Source organism: Aythya fuligula, chromosome 2 (genome assembly GCF_009819795.1).
Source record: "Aythya fuligula isolate bAytFul2 chromosome 2, bAytFul2.pri, whole genome shotgun sequence".
Lineage (NCBI taxonomy): Eukaryota > Metazoa > Chordata > Aves > Anseriformes > Anatidae > Aythya > Aythya fuligula.
This window is the reverse complement of record NC_045560.1, coordinates 8353020-8378155: the sequence shown is the minus strand read 5'-3', so window position 1 is coordinate 8378155 and position 25136 is coordinate 8353020. Positions and strand designations below refer to the sequence as shown.

The 25136-nt window shown below is 37.8% G+C and overlaps 1 protein-coding gene across 7 annotated transcripts in view; it reads right to left on the bottom strand.

The window, feature by feature from the left end:
- The window catches only part of DPP6 (dipeptidyl peptidase like 6), a 551222-nt gene that overhangs the window by 123224 nt on the left and 402862 nt on the right, over positions 1–25136 (bottom strand). For all 7 annotated transcript variants that reach the window (XM_032181652.1, XM_032181655.1, XM_032181650.1 and 4 more), the window contains exons 4-5: positions 16395–16489; positions 13240–13314 (exon numbers count right to left, since the gene is read on the bottom strand). In XM_032181652.1, the coding sequence (XP_032037543.1) occupies positions 13240–13314; positions 16395–16489 (170 nt within the window). The remainder of the gene's footprint in view (positions 1–13239; positions 13315–16394; positions 16490–25136) is intronic.

Sequence of the window (25136 nt, the reverse complement as noted above, 5' to 3'; positions counted from 1 at the left end):
AACATATGAACCATTCTGTTCAATTGAGAAGAAATCCTTCATTTCCCATAGTAGTTTGAACTGACCCTCCAAAAAGGATGAAAAAAACCAGTCCTGTAGCTGAACACTAACTTCTTGGTAATGTTTTGTCCAACTTCTCATCTTTCAGACATATGTTTAGGTGAAATTACATTTTTTCTTGATTCTCCTACATATTTGTGATTTAGAGCACAAGCAGATACCTCTCTTTGAGGCATATTTTGTGGGCAATTAGGTAATGGTCTTCCATTTATTTATTTTCAGTTTGTGGAGACAGGTTGGCCATATATATTCTCCCCAGCCCCATATTCTAGCAAAGTATTACCACCATTTATTCTTAATAGGCACTCCATAGTAACCAACCTGGAATTAGACTCTCTGAAAAACCATATCTATTTCTTTTGTATCACTGTAATGAAAAAAAAAAAAAAGGAAGGAGAAAAAAATCCATACCAGTATTTTGTACCCTAAGCTTGATTGTTTGTAAGAACCAACCAAATCAATAAAGCCATATAATTTGAAGTCTTTTCAACATTCTCACCTTTCAAATTCATTGTGATACTGACCTGTTTTGTTTTCATCTGAGGCAGCAAACTCTCTTTTGTCTCTACATTGTATTATCCTTTTATACGTTATGCCTTCCCAAGTAATGTACCTCTAATGCAGTCTCATGCCGTGTACCAGCTTGTTACTGCAGCCTTCCGAGGAGCACTGCCCATTTCTCTTTGTGCCTCTAATAAATTAGGAAAACCATAATGAAATGCTATCATTGAGTATTCCCTGTGCATCATTTCAGCTGGCAGCCAAACAACCCCCAGCTGTTCCCAAACACCCAATTTAGGATGCTCTTACCACAGCCAGATGATCAGCCCCACAAGCAATGTGGTTGCAGCCTTGGGCAGTGTGCATTAGTAGTGCTGTGCCATGCTGGGGTAGTCTGGTAAGTTCAGGAAAGGGCAGAGATGGGGAAAATAGTTTTAGGCAGGAAGGGCAATTAGAACAAGGAGTCTCAGGGATTAATCAAGATGCAGAGCATTTGGCAACTGGTTGCCTTTGTTATAATTGTCTCTGTGTTCCACAGGAACCAACTTAAATTAACATTTAGGCAAAAGAATCAAGATCTATACCTGGGGATTGCATGTGTTTTTACTGAGAGAAGGGAATAAACCCTTTATTTTGGAAAGGAAAGGATCCCAACACATCAGCCAAAGAATTCGCCATACTTGTTCCTGGGCAAAATGATGCAGGTAACATGAAGCAACCAATGTCTCAGGGAGACCTAATGGGTCAGCGTCTCATATAACTCATTTCAGTTATATCAGTGCGAATAAAGGACTCCTCCACTGCTACCCAATGTCATATAAAATCAAGGACAAGAAATTGAGTATCTCCTGAACTGGGAAGAAATTTTAGCAATTGCTTTGGAAGAAGAGAATGAAATGGTCTGTACAAGGGATGGAGAGTGGGAGAACAGAAGAAAAATCTTTACATGACTCTGTTTTCTAAATCTTTCAACAATTCAATCCATTTGCTCTGAAATGAAAATTAAATCATTGCAATATGAGCCTGAAGGAGCCTGAGGCTATAAGTTCGTCCTTGGTGTGCAGAGCACGATCAGAGCAGCTCTCCAGTCAGGCGGTGCTGTGAATGGCCAGCCCTCCTGCCACCCATGCTGGAGAGGCTTCCTTGGAGCAGAATCAATCTCGCAACAAGGTGACATTGGGAAAGGATGGCATATTCATGCCATAGGGTCTTGCTTTTTAGAAACATTTGTAACACAAACTCAAGCTATTTGTAATAGGGTCATATGCTGAAGGCAACAAGCTCAGTTAATATGTAAATCTCTCCCACAAATATACCGCGGGGTGTGTGGGCATTAGAAGCTGATTTTCTAGTTACCATTCCAAAGATCTCTGAACCAGCTAAACCAAAGAATTACTCCTTTACAAATAATGTCGCCTCTAGTTGGTAAGATAACCACAAATAAAGTGTGATGGCTGCATCCGATACAGTAGTAGATGGACTAGAGTGCTGTAAGGTAGTGCTGCTACTTCATTTTCAACAAACTGATTATTTATCTCAGTTGTTTCATGATAATAATTCTTTATTAAAAGATATGTTTCCAAATTACACGTTTGAGAGCCTTATTCTACTGATGATGTCAAAAGAGAAATTTGATGCCAGTGTTAGGATTTATGCCTTTGTGACATGGTGGAGGTAAAGCGGATGTTCTTTTTGTTACAAATGCAGCTCCAGAATCAACTTAGGCTACAGGTATTAACATACAGCTCGTGTGCCAGATCTTGCCCCTAGGAGAACGTTAATCCAATCTGCCAACTGCTGCTGCACTCTAATACAGCTCTGCCCTGCCAAGCAATTACAAAAGCGTCCTTTTGCTCCCGAGCCACCTGTCCCTCACAGCACTCCACTGGCACCAGCAGCATGAGCAAGCACTTGCAGTCACTGGCTTAAAGGACGACTGTTCTGGTTTTTAATCGTAAATAAAATAGCAGCTACAAAGCACTCTGAAGCTTTTTTTTTTTTTTTTTTTTTTTTTTTTTTCTTTGCACCAGCATTTGTGCACTCATTGCTACTCTGTCCCAGGTTACTGGGGAGCATCTGCAATCAATTTATTAAGAACCATGAGTAAGGGTTGAATAATGAGCTCATTATGTTACTGATCTTTTATTTTTTAGACTTCTGTTGGTATTCACATCACATAGTATAAGCTCCCAGGTTCCCCTCCTGCTCTACAGTAACCTTAGTGTAAGAGTGGATGCAAATTCTCCAAACACTGCACTTGCCTATTTTGAAGTCCCGTTGAGAAACTTGATGGTAAAATTATTGAGTACAAAGTTAATGTTGTGATTCTGACGTACCCTACAATATATCCAAGGAAAAGGTAAAATCAATAAAAACAATAACAACAAAAAAACAGACACTAATAACTTTTTATTATTACCTAATAACTATGAATACAAAAGTAGCTGTACTGGGTCAGACCCAGAGTCCATCCAGCTCACCATCGTGGCTCTGACAGTAGCCCAATGCAGATTCAGAAGGAAGACTAGAGGTAGCATAGATATAGTCATCCCTCCCCGAAGCACTCCCAGGCTCTTGCAGTTTGCAGCTTGGAGCTGCTGCCTTCACACCTGCCTTCCTTGACGGATGTCTCTGCAATTGATTTCTCCAGTCATTCTTTACATTTACTATTTTTGCATCTACAATGTCATGTATCATAAAATAAAAGAATTATAGAATCATTAAGGTTGGAAAAGACCACCAAGATCATCTTCCAACCTTCATCACTCTTCATCACTCGTCCAACCATCCCCCTACCACCAACATCACCCACTAAACCAAGTCCCTAAGCACCATGTAGCAACACCCCTTTCCCAGACAATGGTCTTGAAAGCATGCATGGGGTATGATTCCTCTGATCAGCCCTTGGTGTCCATTTCAGCCTCAGATCCGCACCTTAGAGAACCCTGGTTACAAATGCAGCCCAGGGAAGCAAATACAGATGAGGAGTTTGCGTTGTTCACATCTATATTCCCTCAATTGACTCTCACCTTGGTTGACTTTGAAAGTATAAATCAGAGGGCTAAAGGACAGCACGAGAAATCAATGCTTAATAATCAATGCTTATAATGAAGCATTAGATACTGTCTTCTTTAAATGAAATATTTCTTGAGCTGGGCAGGCTGACTGTGGGGGGATTCTAAAATCCTCCTTTCTGTGGTGTTTACAATTCAAATGGTGCAGCTTTGTAGCAATTACATGAGAACCAAGCCGTGAAAATGGGCTGAATGTTTAGTATATCTAATTAATTTATTCATTTTTAAATAATTCACTTTAGCAGCAGAAATCAGCTATAGAACTACAGCATATGTTCTTTCTATTAAAATTTACCCTTAGCATACCAAAATTGCTTTTTTACTATAGCAGTTCTGAGGGTGTATACTACAAAGAGGCTAGCACTGTCACTGAAATCTTTTGTGATGTTCATAGGCTCAGGGCAGTCTTAGAATACTCAAAGAAAGGAATCCAAGACAGGAAAGATGAGACCTTCAAAAGGAGCTAGAGAGTAGAAGTGAAAGAGCACGGAAGTGGATGTGAAAGTAGAATGAAAGCCTTCAGATATATGCCAAGCACCTTGCTCCCAAAATGTTCTCTGTTCAGGGAAAGATTCCTTTTCCAGTTCCACATGATATAAAAAGACTCTGAGTTGTATCTTGATGCATGTGTGGATCTAATTCATTGGAGGCAACATTTCTATTTTCTGAGATAAGGAAATTATCAAGTGAAATCACAAAAGAGACCTCTAACAGCAGGGCATTTTGTGTGTCATCCTTGGGCCTCTGCAGACATCTTCTGAGGGTCTGAGGGGTCAATGGACAGTGGTGATGGTGGGCATCTCTTCGAAAAGTGAGGGGAAAGCAAACCAGGAAGGAAGAAACACAGAGCATGCCCCATCCCGTTCATGCTGCACATCCCTTCACAGCAATACTGATACTCTTCCACACTTACACACCAAAATCTGAAGACTTTTGACTTTAAAGACTTGAATAACGCCCTAGGATTCATTTCCCTTTCTAAGAAAGTGTAAGGTTGTGGGGTTGTGGTTTTCCTTTTTTTTTTTTTTTTTTTTTTTTTTTTTTTCCTGTACAGAATAGAAGAAAATTGAATAGAAGATCCCAGTTTCAAATCTGGGTCGTTAGCTGCCCCAGGATAATTATTGGTTTTAACATAGTCCTGAAACAAAAACAAAAACAGAATTCTTCAGGCAGCTAAAGAGATAAAAGGCACTTGGTCAGGGGAAACACAGAGCCACACACTCCCTGGATTGAGGCATGTAACAGCTAAAAAGAACATTTGAATCAGAAGATTTGCATTTCTGAGTATGGGAACTTCATTGGGGTGATCTGCATAGAAAGATTTGGTTTTCCAGAAGAGGGCACTAAATATATTTTCTTCATATTCTAGTGAGTTAAAATAAAATAATAAATAAGAGAGTCGAAATCAGAAGAATTAGATTATAAACTGCTGCAGGCAGGGACTGTTTCCTCTGCTTCTGCATAGGCACCAGAATTAAATCTTTTCTGATTTTGGTTTTTCAAATGTTCTTTGAATCAGTGCCATATTCCTATATTGCATCCTATTCTTAACATATTTCCTTCTTTAGCATTTTAAAACAGCTGTCTATACTTATTATATTGCAACATAAAATGCAATTTTCATTGTTTCTGAAAAATTAGGAGGCAAAATTACACCAGAAGTAGGAACTCAGCTATCATGTAATTCTGAAGCTCCTGTGGGTTGAACGGAATCTATTTTTTTTACTAAGTTCTTATATATATATATATGTATATATAAATATATATATAATTTACTTTTATTTTATTTTCCCTGTAATTTCTACATAGCTGCATTTATTTAATTCCTGTTAAAGCAAGGAAGTTCTCCTGATTTTTGACTATCTAGGACACCTTGCACAATTACCTTACATATGTTTTATTCAAAAATAAATTTCAGGACTTTTTTTTAAAGATGTTTTGTGATTTTTGTTAGAATGTTAATCTCTACCAGTCTGTCTGTTAAAGTTAGATCATCTATACTTTCAGAAAAGGAAGTAGCATCAAAAATGTAATATTATCCAAGAAAAAAAAAGAAAGTTGTTTTTGTATCATAGTGTTTTGCCTCGAGTCTTTTTATTTTCTCTTCTCTGTTTGATGAAAATCTCATTTGCTAAAGAAAATATTTACAGAGGAAGACTGCTGATAGCTGATACAGATACATAATATACCTATGCCCTCTTGCATGACAGGCTAATTATTTCTGACTTTCGATATTACTCTACTCTTCCCTGGAACTGTGGATTTGCTTTTCTGTTCACTGATGTATATCTATGTCTGTGGATAAATGTAGGACACAGTTTGTTGGCCTCTGCTACGTGACCAAGACTGTCTGGCCTAGTTTGAAGTATTATTTTCTACTCAGTCACATCTGTACAATTTGTATTGAAGTCTCCCATCACAAACCATGAGGCTTAAAATTTAGTCCTAGCTCAATTTATGGATATTGTTAGAAGAGCAGCAAGAGTTTAATCCTTTGTTTTTAGTAGAAAAAAAGTTAGAGCTCTAATTACAGGTATGGCAGAGTAGCTGAAGTCAGCATACTCAAGTTTTAGTGCTCTCCATTTCTTGCAGTTAGTATATTGTTCCAATAGTCACATTAAACAATGGTGTCTAGAATAGAGACACAGTAAGAAAATGAGATTTAGTTCATTTTTACTGAACCCCTGCTATACAGGTAGTATGCATTAGCAAAACTGGAATGTGGGGGCTGGGAATTGTACCTGTTGAGCAGATCTTTGCCTGTAATTTATGGCAAACACTTTGTATCGTGTTTTATGAAAGCATTTAGATGATCATTTCATATGCACTTTTCTGATGAAAATATCCTTCAATAATGGGGAACAACACAGCTAAAAAATTGGGATCCTAATGCAGCTTAGTTGTGTACTCCAGGAAAGGGCTGCAAGGCCACAAGTAACTGTAATGGCTACCCACAATAATTGCAGGGTCCCCACCAAGACCTTCAATGTTTAGACGATTCTGCTTCTCCAACACTTGCTGAAGAGATGATGCTGTGGTGAGCACCCAGGCCTACATTGAAGCGGTGAAAATCGCCCCCCTTCCCCCCCCAGATAATAAGCACAGGAATCCTTCACCCACCCATTTTTTCTTTCACAGTTACAGTCTCCTAATTTAAACTGGGATACACTTACGCCGACTGTGCAAGGAAGTCAACTACAAAAATGTTCCTGCAGCTAATACATGAATGTCCAATCCCAATCTACCTATTTGTTTTAGCTGGATTTTTTTCTTTAATTAAACTAAGCCATGTCAAGGCAGAAGGATTGTTTTTAAGAGAAAAAATAATACATTTAGCCTACATAAAGGAGCAATTTTCTGTTGGAGGTTTGCAGGGATTTGTAACAAAACATGAAGCTCCTCCAAAATGTATTAAAAAAGGAATAGGTTTGACCTATTATTTCTCTGTGTTAGTCCTAAACTAGTGCTAACGTTACTAAAATGAAATGTTTTAGTTAAAGGGTTAAACCTGCCACTAATAGGTGCTCTACTGTCCTATGCCTGCATCCAAAGATTTTTATTCCAAACACACCACATATGAGAAATTGGAAAGAGCGATCACCAGTGAGCAGTAAGAACAAATATTCCCGCCACCTGATAGCATGTTTACTCAATTAAAATGGCTATGCACCCTCCCATAGTGAGAATTTTTATTTTTTGAAGTGTGTGCATCAGAAAAAAAGATTCTTGATTGCAAGGGCTCTGCAGTCAAAGGCACAAATGAGGACACCTGAGCAGACACTGTTTGCGTAATTCTCTAATAGAGTTCTGAAAACCCATAAATCCCTCCAGAGTTGTGTGGCAAACTTCCCTGTCTCTTTCTGCCACAGTAGATATCAAATATTAATTAGGCTGAACCAATTACTGATACCAACATACTGCAGAACTCAGTACATTGCTATGTCTGACAGAGATACTGCTACTTCTGCCTGAACAGAGATGCAAACCTAGGAAAATCTCCCAGTTGCTCAGATTTGGTTTATTACCAGCTGTGGTTTATATAATCCAAGGTGACTGTGAAGAGTAGGTGCCCCAGGTTGCAGTTGCCTAGGTCTGATAGAGCCAAAAAGTGAATGAAAGTGGTCCTGAATCAACCTTCTCTGATGCCTTTGAAAATCTGCTTTTTTATCTTGTTGCTATTCAGCCCACATTCAAAATGCCAGATTAGTGAATTTATTCATGGTGGGTTTTAGATTTGAAAAGATAAGCAGTCTGTCACAAAGGTTATTTTAGAAAGACTGGATTCACAATTAAAAAGAAAAAAAAATCAAAACACATTCGCCTTTTAAATTAAATGATTGCCACTAGACTTTCTCAAATAATAGCAACTACTTCGGCTTCAAATACAAAGTAAACTATCACCCAGAAAATTAACCTCATCTATGTTCTTGGTACTTTCTTGTTAATACAATACTTCTGGACACACAAGCCTTAGCTTTTGTTATGTAAATGGAGCTGGAGCACTTCTTATCAGTATCAAAACAAACAGGATAAAAAGTATATTATTAAACAAGGATATTTACTCTGCTATTTTTGGCTATTCAAATAACGTGACTCAAAACAGGACCTAAGAATGTAAGGTGATTCAGAAAACAGAAGGACCTCACATTCACTCCTGGCTCCCCAGAATCAACTGGCTAACAACTCCTGTAGGCATGCTCATAAAAATTGTGCAATTTCAGAAGGTATGAGAATTGCACTGAAATATTAACTATTTGCTCAAAGGTACTAGGAATATTTATTATATAGGAAGCAATCAAAGATGTCATTTTAGGGAAATATACACAAGATTTACCAAATCATAATAGATTTGATGAGTCTATGTGGTTCAAGTGCTCCTCTTGAATATTCTATTGGTTTACAGCAAGAGCCAAAAATTAAACAAATCATTTAAATGTGTAACTTGATTTTATGGAACAAATATCCTAACTTTTCTCACTGTACTCAGTGCAAGCACTATAAATTATCATTGTTCCTGAAAACGAAGTTGTGTAGGAATACAAAATAGTAAATTTGAAATATATTTATTGCCGCAGAAAGAAAACAGGTTTATAAAAAACTATTTCTAACACTGGTAAATCTGTTTCAATTAAGTAATAAATATCATAGCTAAAATATTAGCAGTATTACTGATAATAACTATGACAGTGTCTAATTTTCAGAGGCATATTTATCATAATAATAGTGTTCACCTAGCTCAAAAGGATGTTATGAGAATTCATTAATATTTATACCCATTAGTGTTTTGGAGATAACAAGCGTTATATTATCTTAATTTTTACATGCCTAATTAAAGCAGTTATGAGGTTGTAATTGGAGCCACAAGCACAAAACCTGTTCATTCTAAATAACAACCAGACTTGGACAAACAGTAAAAAAAATACAACAACTATAATGATAGTCTGCTTTGGAAATATAACCCATTTCTAGTTCATTCTTGCTCTCAATACAATGTACAATGTTTGGAGTGGGCATTGCGAGGCTTCCTTGGTGCCACCTCTCCAGCTCCTCAGTTTCTCTCTCCAGACCCATACAAATTCCATAGACCAAGAAAAGGCCTTTTTAATGAAACAAAACTCAGTTGTTGCTTAACACCTGGTTAGGATTTTATGCTTCTAGCTCAGAAGCCACTGAGGTGCCTTTAGCTCAGGAGGGCCACAATGAACTTTCAAGCTCTCTGTCTGAAACATTAACCAAAACACACCACCAACAACCATTTGTAAAACATCGTGACATCTATGGCAACAGGCAGGATGGAAAGAAGTACTAAAGTCACCACAGAAACTACTTAAAAAAAAAAAAAAAAAAGTACTTGGACCTCCTTTAATTACAATGATGATTAATTCTTTGCAGCTTTCAACATTATAAAAATTCATTAATTTAACTACAAAATAGGTAATAGGGTCTGTTGTATCAGCTATAAAAGTCTCTAAGCCCTAATTGTTGTTCAGAAGACTTAGCAGTTTGGTCCGTATTAATCAGCCAGGATTTCCTGTATGTAATTGCTCTTAACTAGCTCACACACAGTAATGAACTGGTAAATTGGAAAAGAAGAAACAAAGCTTTAAGAAGAATTGGACCACTTTATGTCCTCTCTTCCATTACAATGACAGCTATTCATAATAGAGGCAATTAAATATTCTCTATTTAACATCTAGCCACGTCACTCAAGAAAATCACTTTTCTTCTCATTTGCTTTCCTCTGCTTCTTCTATCACCATTACACAAACTCCTCTATTTGACTACCACAGCAATCTACCCAAGCCCATGAGGTTTTGTTTAATCCTTGTTATTGTAACCCCTCGACTCTTCAAGTGATAGAAAGTCAGCTGTGGCTGAACCCTGATTTGCCTAAGTTTTGGGGTTATTGAGGTCTGAGGGTGAGAGGTCTATATGCATCTTTCAGTGAAGGACAATAGGACAATATGAAATTGAAGTTTCCCTATAGGGTCATTTATCCCCCAGTTCTTTCCCAGAACTTCACCCTGTTTCACTTGCAGGCTGGAGCTTTTTTTTTTCGTGTGAGGAAATAAAAACAGGCAAACAACAGAAAAGTTACAAAAAATATTTTAAAGACAAAGAAGCCTGGCATCTTCCCTATGACCTTTCCAGAGGGGAAAAAACAAACAAACAAACAAACAAAAAACATAAACAACATATCTTCTGTGGTTAAGGTGGGAAAATCTCCCTATTAGCACAAGGCTTACACAGAATATTGCTGGCTGAAAGATTAAAGTTCTGGAAATACAAGCACTACAAAACTGAGTTTAGAAGGAAAGCTGGCAGCCTGACTGGCCATGCTGCACCCACAGCAGCCCCACAGCTGCCTGCCAGCCTTCATGGGAGAAATATATATAAGGAGCACACTTTAATTCATCATTCTCCAAGGTGATGAAGTGATACAACAGGAAAACACACATCAGTTGCCTCAATATCTTTGCAGAACGTATCTGCATGTTCAGGGCTATATTATTGCAATGTGTGCATCAATGCCTTCACCCAGACCCAACACTGAGCAGAGATGTTCCTGTGCAAATAAACAGCAAAATGTTACCAGGAAGCCATTACTTCCAGAAAATTACTTTTTTTGTAGTGTTTTTCTTAAAAATAATTCCCCTCATTTTAGTGACATACGATGCTTTTCTATTTTTTTACTCCTAACAGGTATTAAGAATGGAGACTGAATCTATTTACATTATAATTCAGATAAGTGATTACCTTATATGATATATATTAAGATACCATACACATATGTAAATGCAGCACAAATGTATTGTGGAAAAATAATGAAAACATTTATACACACAAACTTTTAAAAGGTAGCACATTACACCTTTAAATGGCAAAAAATAAAGCAATGCATTCTGACACCTCTAAAAAAACATACACAATAGGTTCAAGAAATTTCTTTTTTGACAGTATGTGTAGAATTAAACTTTAATTCAAACATCCTTTGACAACTTATTTCCTGAAATTTCCTTTTGACTTTGATACAAGGACAACTGCCCAAGGCTTTGCTAATCAATTTCTTGCATTGCTGAAAACAGTGTAATTTGAATTTTGGCCAAAAATACAGTTTCAAAGATAGAAAATATGAAAAACTAACTAATGCTCAATTATTTGTAGCCACAGTCTGTATATCAAGGGAGAAGAGAGCTTAATATGTAATTTAGCAGTTATTGCAACTTTAATAGACAAAATGCTACCCAGCATGGCTTAAGGATGCAATATTCAGGAGTGAATCTTACTATCACTCTATTAGTATACTTTTTTTTTTTTTTTTTTTCAAAAACAAAGTTGATATGAACATGGATCTTAAAGAAAAAAATAATAATAAAAAAAAAAGACTTTTTTTAAGTTTAGTTTTGTTTCAGAAAACCATTTCAGGAACTCTTGATATCATAATCTTATATATGAACCTTTGAGCAATCTGCAGTGCTCTCTTACACTGAATATGCATCTAGTCGTGTCCTGAAATATTCCCAGAGGTTCTATTTCCAGCTTGCCACCTTGGGTTTTCCTTTCTGGAGGAAGAGTTGGTGTGGGGAAAGTAGCAACAGGCAGCTGTGTGCTGCTCCTCTCCCCTCCTCCTTGGAACCTTCAGCACTACAAACCCCATGTTTACCCTGTATCCCATAAACATGAATTTGAAAGCACTGAGATGTGGTGAGGGACATGTGGAAGAAATGCATCCAGCCCTTTCCATTCCCATCCTCCACCTCCTCCCCTGCCTGCCTCAGGCATTTCTCTGTATGTTAAGAGTGAAGTCTGGGCTGCAAAATCCCCAGTAGTGGAAAAAGGTTGAGGTATTTAGACTTAATTTAATATTTCCACATCCAACTCTTTCCAGAAATCTGCTAATCTTTGGGGAAGTGAAATTGCACCAGCAAGGATCTCCCAAACAAATGCCTTTATGAATTATCCCTAAAGTTTCCAACACAGTTTTATCTGACCTTTTTCTAGCAGCAGGCATGGTTCTCCTGACTTTTACACTGTGAGTCAGGAATAACTCCAAAGATGACAGTACAGAAATCAGATGAGCAACAGAGCCACAACCTCTCTTACCTCAAGGACCAAAAATTTCTCTTGGTTAGCAGCCCAAACTAGATTTATTGTATGGAAAAAGACTTGCAGTTGCTAGTAAATTAATTATTTTCATTTTGAGGAATTGGTGCAATCCTAAATTATGGAACAAAATGTATGGGGTTTATAGTTAATCCAAGTAGTACAGCATAGCCATCATTCAAATTTTTCAGATCCTATACCAGCAGAATTTAAAAGAAAGTAAATATTATTCATGCCCAAGATCTGCTTCCCTTGTGTCTGGTTCTTTAGTCATTTAAAAATGACTGGTTACACTTTTCTCTTTTGAAGTTTGGTAAAAAAAATCACCCTAATCTAAAACTTAGAAGTAATCCAATGGTGATTTCTTACAAATGATTTATACCAAAACCTCTGAAGAAAAGGATTTATAATGAAAGTGATAGCTCAACCCTAACTGCAGCACTGGGAATAGTGACACCATAATTAATGTATTATTTCGGTTGTGGGAGACACTGACAGTTGCTTTTTGTTCTTGGGAAGAAATTTATAGTGTGACTGAAAAAGGCACCATGGAAAAAAAATTACACAGAAGAGGAATAGAAATCCTTGTAGCAAAGACATGTCCTTACATCCCCCTCCCAAAGCCTATAAAATTCTGTCAATGACACTGTTTCCTCTATGCTGTAATTTATACCTTTCTTCTCTACTAGATGGCAGTGTGACATGCTTTCAGAATATCCAAGTGAGGGGTTTTCTTTCTTTGTTTCATTGGAAGCAAATAATTTAAAATATTATCTTATTGGTATAGAACTGGAAAAAAGAAAAAGAAAAAGAAAAAGAAAAAGAAAAAGAAAAAGAAAAAGAAAAAGAAAAAGAAAAAGAAAAAGAAAAAGAAAAAGAAAAAGAAAAAGAAAAAGAAAAAGAAAAAGAAAAAGAAAAAGAAAAAGAAAAAGAAAAAGAAAAAGAAAAAGAAAGAGTCCACCACTAGTTGTGTATTTTGAAATCAAATCTATTTACTTACTGGTTCAACATTAAAAGCAAAAAGTGCATATTCCCGGTCAGGTGACACTTCATATCGAATAGCCTTTAAGGAGACCTAGAAAATAAATCAGATATTAAAATTAATATTTTTTAATCCATTTTCAACTTTATACCATTTAAAATAACATCTAGAACTAATTATTATGACCATCTTTCTAAAGATGAAGAATATTGTCATTCTAAGTGTCTTGAAAACTAACATTTTGCATCTCTTTTCAAAAAACCAGAAATATTATTTGGGCAAATATATGCTCCCATAAGAAAAGGTATAACTGCACTGTGCCCCAGACCAGGCAGCTAGCTCAGGCAGAATTTTCCTTACAAATATGTTGCACACTGTTTGGTAGGCAGCAGTAGTGGGAAATTGTGATAACTACTTATTCATTCTTTCTCATTCCCTGCAGTCACTGGCCAAAGAGCTGGAGGTAACAAACAGTAAATACCTGCTGGAGCAAATTATTAGTAAAGAGACACCATTGCCTGTACCAGTTAAGACCCTGTGGAATCCTATCCTATTTTTACCAGTCAAGAAAGTCTTTGGGATGCTGTGGTGATCAGCTTTCCTGGTGCACCCTGATCTGGGTTCTGCAAAAAACTGTACTGTGAGTCTTGCTATCAAGAAAAGATGACAAAATGTCTCAGACTTGTCAGAAATTTCATTTTCTCTGCCGTATTTAATATTTGTATAGTGCAGACATCCTTTTCCTTTCCAGTCTTCGTTAATACACAGTGCCAATATATGTGTCACCAATGTCAAAGAGAGGTGCCACTGACACACCACTCATCCACTGCCTGTTAAGCCTTATCCCCTCACCTAACAAACTGGATGCAAGTCACTGAGAGGTTCTCTGGTTGCAGAATGGGAAGGAGAATTTGGACTTCAGGGATCAGGATCCCATGAAGAGAGACCTCCTGATATTCAGCAGGGCTGGACGTGGTATGAAGTAGGACAATACCCAAAGGTAGAGGGGACAGAGAGGTCACCATGGTTCAGGATGGAGAGATGTCAGCATGAAGGCAGTTTTTGTTTTCTGATATGTTACCGACATGAAGAAAGGAAAATATTCCAAGATGGCAGAAGTTATGCTGATCCATGAGTGGGAAGGAAGAGGACAAAGGGAAAGTGACTGAATGAGGTGTAATGCTAGCTCCTGTACTGGGGCTTTTTGGGTGAACATGAAGGTGATGTTCTGCAGATTTATTTATCCAGATGACAAAGGAGCAAGTGTAGATCAGGCAGCAAGGACGTCACGGCAAGGATATATAGAATCATCTCATAACACTGTGCTTTTCTTATGAATGGCAAAAATTAAAGACCAGGGGAATAAACAAATAGAATTAGCCTGACTTGGATAGACCTTGACATTAATGGATGCCAGACTGTTCCTTTACCAATAGTGTGGTGAAAACACTCTTCTCAGAGAAAATATTATACACAACAGATATAAGAATAATCATTATGTGAAACCAGGGAAAGTGAGAGATCCACAGGTCAAGATCAAGATTGGTTCAAGCCAATATATAACACTGACTCATGTATATATATATATATATACATGAAACTGACTCGTTATATATCTATGAAGGGAAGATATATTTTTCAACACTCAGCTTCACTGGCCTTACTGGCCCTAGGTTAATGGTGCTTCAAGTCATGCCTCTTTAGGTTGACACAGTCACAAAGAAAAAAAAATCAAAACAAGAACAGTAGAATTGAAAGGAGATAGGTTATGCTCTGGTAAACCAACAAACATACAAACAAAAACCAAAAGATTGCTTGTGTGATGTAGCAAAGGATGAAAGTTAAATGGCAGCATGTGAAGTTTAAGGTTGGGTCTTGCAGTAATAATTCAGTGAGGAATTCCTTGTCTCATTAAAAAAGATATATGTATAAAAGATATATATATATATGTATATAAGACAAATACTGTACTCTAGTTTTGTATGAGTTGCATACTCAATTTAACTGCAAAATAAAGTCAACCTGGAATCTTGTTTTAAGTTTTCTTAGAGATTTTTTATTTTTTGAAATTAATTTTATTTTTTTATTTTTTTTATTTTTTGAAATTAAGTCAGGTCTACTGTTTCTAAAGCTGTTTTCTGCAGTTCTTGGGTTGTTACTATAAACACATTAGCCATTCCCTACTTTTGGAGTTTTGTAAAGATACTGCATGAAACAAACAAACAAACAAACAAAAACCAAAACAAAATGACAACAACAACAAAAACCCTACAAAAAAACCACAAACAAATTAACAAACAAACAAACAAACAAAAAGCAGAAAACAACAACACACAACAACAAACAAACTAACTCTCAAGTTGACCAAAACCTTAAGCGGGCACTGCATTAGCAGCAATTTTACCAGGACAAGATTTATATTTCATTGTTGGAGCAACCATAAGTTTATTTTATCTCAGAAATCATTTTTTAAATTAAATATTGAAAACACTCTTATATTTAATGTTTTTTCTTCTTACAAAAAGCTGGTTTAATTGGCTACAAAGAAAAAAAAAAGAAAAACAAAACAACAACAACAAAACAATGCATCAGAAAACTTTCATTATTATAAGTAATACCCTGTAATAGTAGTTGTGATTTTATTTTCTTTTCATTCATTTTGGTAACAACTTACTATTTTCTTTCCCCAGTAAATTCCTGGGAGTTCTTATCATATACAAACCACTACAATTCATTAACAGTATTCTTTAGCAACATTGAAATCATATTTCAAACATCAGGAAAGAAAAACTATCAAACTCACATGTTAAAGAAATAAGTGTTTGCATAGAGAAATGTGGAGAATACTACCAACTGACAGTAAATATATAAATTGTCTTTTGTATTAGGCATGCAAAGACAAGGATTACATATCTTTCAATTATATGATATGCAAGACTAGCTTCAAATATCTATATGATACTTCCCAGTAGTATGAAAGAAACTGAGATTGCAAAATAATAATGAGAACTGGAGTTGAATTTCAAGTTATCTCTTGTTGCTTAGCCCATAGCATTACCAGCGTATTGCTTCTCCTTGACAATACATGAAGTCAAAACCTAAGTCATTTTCTGCTTTATTGATCCAACTGAAAGAAAACTGAAATTCTGCTACTCATTATAGGAAATACTTACAATTTTTTTGTTTTCTATTAATACTGTTGAATTGTTAGTTTCAACATTCCTCAGAATCACTGTGCCATTCTGGTTTCTATAAATGAATTCATTATCTGCAAGGAGGAAAAGAAAAGATCATTAAAGAAGTCTGAAATTGTCTGTTTATGTAGAACCTGACAATGGAGTTGAACCAAAAGAACTGTTGGGAGACTTCCTGTAAAGAACACAGATTTTTTATTTATTTTTATTTTTAATGCAGCCATTTCTGTAACATTAAGGTGGCTTCCAGGGTAGTCATCAAACAACATGGTTAGAGCTTGTCACCTATTTCATCTGCCACACTTTCCCAGAGCTGAATGCAAGCGGGTGCTCTGTTTTAACCGTGAATTCACAGACAATTCTACTGTTAGTGCAGATAAATCAAGGTAAGAAAAAAATCCTAACACTTAAGGGTTTCTGAGATCCTTAATCTCAGTGGAAGTTTATTAGGCCAGTTCCCTAGGAAGTCCCTGAAAGTGAAAGGCAACTCCTCTATTAACACAGCAAATGTTATGTTGAACAGATATACCTTATATTGAACAGATCTTCCAACTCTGCCATTTGTTCTGCTTACTAATAGCAGAAGGAGATGCATGAGTAGAAATTGCAATTTCCACATGCAACAAGACAAATCACCTTGCCCACACTGCATTTTGGGTTATCTCAACACTCATGACATCTGGGCAAAGACAAGAATGCCCTGCAGCAGGTGTTGCACAGGCAGGAGAGAGCCTCCAGCACTTGAAGCTCAAAACCTACTTGTGAGAAAAGCTGGGACAGATGCATGAAAGAGACTCCAAATGAGAGTTGGGTGGCAGGTCAAAGGTTCAGGATGAAAAAAAGCTACAACAGTAGAGGGCTGTGACTTTGTCAGATGTCATAAACTGAAGTTTGAGTCTGATCAGTGCTTGCATGCACTGCCCCCCAGATAAAAGATAAAACCAAAGTCACAAGCACACTGCCATTAAAAGATTCAGCACTGTTTCTTGACACAGGAGTAGGCTTACTAGTTTTTTTTTTTTTTTTTTTTTTTTTTTTTTTTTTTTTACAACCTGACTAAGTTAGAGAACTGATGGATTCTACCCAACTTCTGCTTCTGGTTTCAGTTAGGGAAACAATTCTTCATTGACTACCCTCACTGTGACTACCTGAAAATGACGGTCATGGTGTATCCCATGAGAGTTACAGACACATGAATGATTAAAATAAACCATGGGTTGTCCTGGCATGAGTCAAAGGTGGGTCTAAATCCTACAGGATTCATACAAGCACAGACCCAGCTCGCTGTAACCTCAAGCAGCTGGCCACTGCTCATCCTGAGGAAACCCACTGAGGACAACATTGGGTCCACAGACCCTGTTCTTCTAAAACTTTGGCATGTTCCCTCCTTACCCATGTTTCAGTCTCTTTTTTTTTTTTTTTTTTTCCAGACAGGAGATGACCATCCTCATCACAGTTGTTAACCATCTTTGTAAAATACTTCAAATGTGCAGATGAAAAGTTTTTACACTGTATATATTATTAATAATAAAACAGTCATCTCTTTCATGTCACTGGTTTACAACTAAAATCAAGAAGAAAAAAAATCACTTCTGAGAGTGAGGTGAAGCAGATTCTTCAAGGCTAAATTGTTGATGCAATATGGATGATACTCTCCAAATAACAAACTCTGAGACTTAAAATCACCTCAGCAGCACTTCAGAGTCATGGGCAAAGTTCTTAAAGCATCTCTTCCTTTTAATTATGGCATAAATTTTATCAATATCTTTAGCACTGAATAAAAACTGCAGGATCTGAATTAGATTAAGACTTGCATTTGAGACCAGAGTAATGAAGAGAGCTCTTGTTCAGATATGACAGTATTACATTTTTGTCATTAGTTCTGTGGTGTTGTTCAAGGGCATGGCATTTTCATAAGCATTCTTGATTATATTCAGGACTTTAAAATAGTGCTTCATATGATTTATGATTAAACAAAGATTTTTTTCAACCTAGAAAAGTACTGATTGAACAGAACTAGGACAGAAGTCCAAAAAGTCATAAGCAGCACAGCAAAGATAAATAATGAGTGCTTGTTCCCTGCCTCTTCCAAAATAAATATTAGGAGGCATTAAATAATGCCAGCCAATGGCAGGTTCAACACAAAGAAAAGGGCTTACTTCACACATAGCAAGGTGTGGAATTCACAGTCCCCGAGTACAGTGGGTGTCCAAACAAGAACTATAAAATTGGAAGAAAAACGCAGAAAAGAATATGGGTCGTGGGGGGAGACACTTTTTAGAAAGTCTTTTAACCAGCAATTGCTGGTCACCAGAAGAATATCCCAAACTATCATCTTGAGAAATGTGCTAACTTTTTAAATCTTTGCTAAGCATTTGTTCATGCACAGACACCAGAACAGACGATGTCTGGGGTCTGGTCCAGCACAATTTATTTACAGCTCCAACCTCCAGCCTCTACGCCAGGTCCTGAAGAAACACCTTTGTGCCAACAATTTTGCAGTGATGTGATAAAAGGTCTTAACACTCCCTACACACATTTCCCTTTTATACATATCCTTAAGCCATTAACACTGAAGCATCATTTGTTGTATGAGGAAAATATACAGTCTATATTTTTATTCTCAGATATTCCAGAAAACATGAATAACTAAGAGACAGAATACTACCTAATTATCAGGTATTTTGAAAAAGATTACTGCTTTAATAATCATCCCATGTCAGCATTTTTGTTTTGTTTTGTTTTTCCCAATTACATTCTAAACTCTAAGTAGAAAAAGCTCATTTTAAACATAGCTAGCAAAGCATCTGCATAATTGCAAGCCTCTCAGAATGTTTTCTAATTACAGGAAAAACTGACAATGAAAGTTCACCCTTAACTCAAAGTTCAACACTCAGGTAAAAAAAAAAATATTAATACTATGAGTCTGTGGCCTGTTAATACTTGATGGATCTTTCATGAACATCACCTGAACTGATGAAAGTTAGTTTACTGCTCACAATGACATTAATACTAAACTATTATTGCTCCCTATGCTCCTGCTTGCATGTATTGCAAAAATTACACTTTGATAAAGTACAGAACTTCAAGACACAAAAGTTTCTGTATAGTCAGAAGTAGACAGTGAAAGAATTTTTCATTATTTCATAAAGTGTAATGAGCTTAAAATCAGGTGCTAATCTGCTGCATGTACTTCTGATATGAATAAGGAAAGATAATCGAAGCAGCACTGATTCGTTAGGGCAGTAAATCTTGCTATTATATTCAATACAAGCCATCAACACAGCATCTGAATTAATGAACAGAAAATTGGTCTGCTTAAAAAAAGAACAAATTGATCTGCATTATACTTCAAGCAAAACACTGTGAGATTTAGCTGGTCTGTAAGTTGTCTTAGTCCTCAAATGAATCAATGAATAATATTCTTGGACTTCTGTTTTGAAATGTGTGATTTGTTCCAGTGAAGGAGCATTTATTTAAATGGGACATACCTCAATCAAAGACAAAAAGCAGTGCAGCAATCTCTGTCTGTAATGAATTCTGTCCAGCAAGCTGATGAGGATTTGCAGCCTGATTTATAGCTGTCACCACAGCTGATAAAGGTCATCACTGCATCTCATTTTTTATACCTGCCTTTCTTTGGGGCTGGTGTTCAGTGTAAATGATGCTGAAAAATGTAACTTTCAGGCTTAAAGCCATTTATTCCATTATATAATGGATTTCTTCAACAGCAGAGTTCACCCCGCCAGCTCCTCCCCCTCTCTCAACTTCCAGGAAATTGTCTGCTTGGTGGAACACATTATGTGCCCAGAGTGTAGGCACAGGCACGTAGTCACACTTGCAAAAGTGACTGATTACAGAAAGCAGTGATTACTAGAAATAACAGAGCAGCCTCAGTGCTGTACAGTCAGTGTGGAGGAATGGGAGCTTCAGCAATTTTTTTTCTTAAAGATAAAGCAAATAAATGAAATTGGGAAACCCAAGCCCAATGATGTATTAGCAGTGTCAGAGTTTCCTTGCTTCCTTGAAAACATCTTTTTTAAATTCAGGCAGGAAATGTGAATGCAGAGAAAACAAACTGAGCAGCCAGGAGCTCCTGTCCCCTGCTATTTCTGGGCTTGTGCAGCCTCTCCTTTGGGGTGAAACCAGACAAAACACTGGCATTAATTTCCTGAGGTTGTGCCAGGGGAAGCTTAGATTGGGTGTTGGGAAGAATTTCTTCATGGAGGGGGTAGTAAGGCATTGGAATGGGCTGCCCAGGGAAGCAGTGGAGTCCCCATCCCTGAAGGCATTTAAAAGACATGTGGATGTGGCACTGAGGGACATGGCTTAGTGATGGGACTTGGTAGGTTCCATCTGGGAACCCTGAGTTATCAGCTCAACATGCAAAGGCAGCCCAAGCAGCCAACAAAACACTGGATCACCAGCAAGAGAGCAAGAGATCAGGCATCATTTGCCATGATATTAAAAAAAAAAAAAAAAAAAAAAAAAAAAAAAGGAGTACAATAATTCATTGACAAAAATTCTTCTATTGATAAACTGACGGATATTAAAGGAAATAGGAAGGCTAATTATTTATCATGCCTAATCCAGTGCTGCCATATTATGGATATCTAAAAGGGGGCAGGATCATCAGCCACTGCCATGGTTAGAGGAGCTGGAGGAGCACTTGCTATGAGGCAATCTGGGCATCACACTAAATAGCTCATCACAGAGCACAATATGTTCATGGACAACTTTACCTCTGGAAGGAGTAAGTTTGAATTCTGGCAGATGCAAGGAAGCCAAAGGAATTACACCCAGCTACAGGAACACAGATTTGCATTGGCGTCAATGCTCAAGAATTTATGACTGTACAGCTCCTGTGAGAGTCTGTAAGCACACACTGTTAGGGAAGATAGATTGGTTTGTAAGATAATAGCAAGGCAGGTCTGCTTTTGAGGACAATTTTCATCATTTGCCAGAGATTATGGAAAGCAGAAAGCAGAATTCTGTGATAAAAGACTTGGGGTAGGGGGGAATAAGAAGTTAAATCCAGCTCTAGAACATGCTGTTAATAAAATTGTAATTTTCTATTAGTTTACCAACTGATGAAAGAAAAATAAGGGGAAAAAAAAAAGTGCTAAAATTCACGTGCAGCAAATAGCAGGAACAGTTATTGAAAAACAGAAGGCAATATCAGGGTTGTTAGGAGAGCTCCAGTCATTTAGAGCTACAGACTTAGAGGAAAAGGCAACTTCTCAAGTGCTGTGGCTTCAGATCAGCAGACATGAAAGATAATTGAGTGAGTCTCAGTCTGATGAAAGTCAGCATCAGGGGAATTATTGTTCTCAATCCCTAAGATTAAGGGAGATTGGTGAATAAGAGAAACCTAAGTCCTGAAGTTGTTCCGAACTGTATCAGATAAATGAGCCTCTGGATGGTGGCGTGACCAGTGAGGCTGGCAAATGAATTACTCTGTGACCAGAGGGCAAAGGGTAGCATGCTCTGTGGAAAACGAGGTGGCATTGCAATGGGCCATGTGCAAGGCTGTCACTGCCACAGGACCAGGCACTATTCAGTCATTTCTCACCCCTTCTGCTGTAGTAAGATATTTTTCCACCCTTTTCAGTGGGGTTAGAAAACCTGGAAGAGTCCTCTGAGTTTTGTGAGTGAAAATAGAGCATCCTGTTCCACCCAATGAGGCCAATTACTTCAGCTGGAAACAGGTGAAGAGCCCAATGTTTTCATCCCTTTTTCCAAAAAAAAGCTGTCATGGGGTTTCTAATGACCCAGAGCAGTGAAGTCTTTAGGACACCGGGGCACTGCTTGGCAGCAGGTGCTTGTTGAAATGCCTGCACCAGCCAAGGGTTTCTCAGAGCCCTTCCAGGCAGGTGTTGTTCAGGCACAGCACCCCAGCAGAGACCAGGCTGCAGAAGATAATAGGAAGGAGGCATGCAGCAGTGATATTGTTGTTTTTTCAGACTGAGGTGGTATTTTCAGGCTGGCAATGCTGTGTGTTTTAACCACATTCACTCAGAAAAACTCATGAGGATGGGGTAATGAAATTAAAAGAAAAAAAGAAAAAGAAAAAGAAAAAGAAAAAGAAAAAGAAAAAGAAAAAGAAAAAGAAAAAGAAAAAGAAAAAGAAAAAGAAAAAGAAAAAGAAAAAGAAAAAGAAAAAGAAAAAGAAAAAGAAAAAGAAAAAGTTATGATTTTTTAGCATCCTAAAAGTTTCTCAGTGAGACCCAGTACACTGAGGATGGAAATTAGAATAGGGAAAGGAATGGGTAGGCTTGAGCGTCCCACAGCCTTCACCCCTTGCACACACATGCCAAGGCCAAAGAGGAGGGTCTGGCTGCATAAAGCAAATCCAGACCATCCACAGCAGACCTGCAGTACACAGGAAGAAAAATGCCAGCTTGTAGAGATGCCAGTGTTTGCAGGCTTGGGGGAGGCTGCTGGTTTGTGTTGAAATTTGCTATATCACCACGGGAACAGCATCACAACAAAAGCAAGCACCCAGACGAGTGCTGGGCAGGGGTGGGTGTTTGCTGCTGGGACTGGCACATTCCCACCCACAAACCAGCCCACGAGCCAAAACCTGGGGATGAAGCAGCCCATAAGTGCCAGGCAAAGCAACAGGCTTATATTTGGTGCAGAGACATCTGAACTGCTCATGTGAGCATCTTGTTTTGGCAGGTAAATTGTGGTAGGTTTAGACTTTCCTAGAAAAAAAAATGTTTTCTGTGTGACAAGGGGAAGGAAAAAGGGCAAGCAGAGGTGAGCAGGCTGCTGTGTGTGGCACCGAGACTTTAAAAAAACCCTTAATCCTGACAGCTGCAGTCCCCTACGTTCAGAGAGAGAGCCTTGGGCTCGGGGAAATAATGGAAGCAAAGAAGAAAAACTACAGAAAAGGGTAAATAGAGGAGAGAAAAAATGTCAGGAAAACAACAACAACAACAAAAAGAGGCAGCAAATGGTAACAAAAAATACCAGACAAGGAAAAGACTTGAGCATGATATAAGTGGGGAGAACAACAAGCACAGCCAGGCTTAGAGAAACGTTTACTTGCCTTTGTTTTCATGAAATGGTAACTTATTTAGTGGGTCTGCAGGGTGACTGGCTCACTTGGGGCATGATCTGCCTAACGGGAGTCCAGCAGCCTTGCATGACCCCTGAAGTCACCCTCGGTCCTGCACTTGAAAAATTCACAGGAATAAGCAGTCAGCAAATGGTAGGGCCATGCATGCTCCCTCACTGCTGTAAAACCTCACAGCAGAGAATCTAATGGGAAATAACAGCACAGACAATCCTCAGCAGATTCAGCTCATTCAGGTGTCCAGACAGACTCGATCCCAAATTCAGGTAGAAAAGGAGAATGTTGTGCTGACTCATTTAATACTACAATCTGTGGTTCTTTCAAGACATGCTGCAGTGTACCTATTTGATATTTATCGCATGTACTCATAACACCTGGATCTGAAGTTCCCTGCCCAAAGCACAAACCAAGCTTGTTTTGATACTGAGCTGCTTCCCAGAGAGAAAATTCAGAAGTGGCTTCCCATCTCCTGTCCCCTGGTGTTGCAGTAAGCTGGCTTTGGAAGAACAGAGAGAAGGGAGGGAAGGAGCACGAGTGGTGAATGGCAACAAAACCCCATCTCCATACCCACAGCTTCATCCCACCCTCAGCGAGCCCTGGGCCTTGGGGATGGCGCCTGTAGTCACTAGGCACGTGTAACTCGCTACAGCCCCTATCACCCTACTTTTTGTCTTCTATCCACCTGCTCTCCACCAGCAACTCCTTTTTCTTCAGTCTTGTTACTCCACAGTGCAGAAATAAGCAACAGCCTGTTGTTCTTTGTGATGCTGATGCAAGGGAACAACAGGGGATGAAGAACAGCTTGGCTTTAACAACATCGCTACAGCCTTTAATTCCAGGAGACAACTGAAATCCCATTTTTATCTTCCTGGGTTTATGGGTCATTATCCTTTTACTGTTTCAAGCACTTTTTTTTTTTTTTTTTTTTTTTTTTTTTTAAAAATGAGAAGTAGAAAGGGAAACTTGAAACAGGTGATTTACTGTAATTTAGCTAAATGCTGTATAACACACTGCATTGGTACATTAAGTAAGTGCAACATGAGAGAATGTGCTTTATTATGCAAGAAGTGTTTTTAATTGCTCATTACTTCAATGCAGTTGTACTTGGTGCACCAATATATTGCTTTTACAGTAGTGCCAGTAAAATAAAACACAGTTATAGCTCAGAAATATTCCCATATCAAGGTGCATCTCTAGCAGACTTGTAAATTAACTTGTCAAAAGCTCAAAGAAGGCTGAGTCCTGGGAAAACTTAAAACTACAAAAATCCATAACACCATTCTGTTTCTCTCTCTTTTTTTTTTTTTTTTTTTTTTTTTTTGACTAACCTCAAACCTTTTAAGACCCTAACTAAAAGAGGAAAAGAAAAAAAAGAAAAAAGAAAAAAAAAAAAAAAGCTTATTCGGTCTATTCAGTCTCATTGAAAGAAGGCTAGGAACTAAGCCCTAAACCCTGTCTGTGAACACCTTTGAAATCTCAGTCCCAAATTTGAAGCTGGGTACAATTCTGCAGCTGCGCCTCATTTGCGAGACTGAACTTCGCTTCAAAGAGCCCCAATCTGGCAACTCTGTATGTAGAGATCATGACTCAGTGGCACAGGCATGAAAAACTGAAGTCCATACAAGAAACAAAGAATGTAT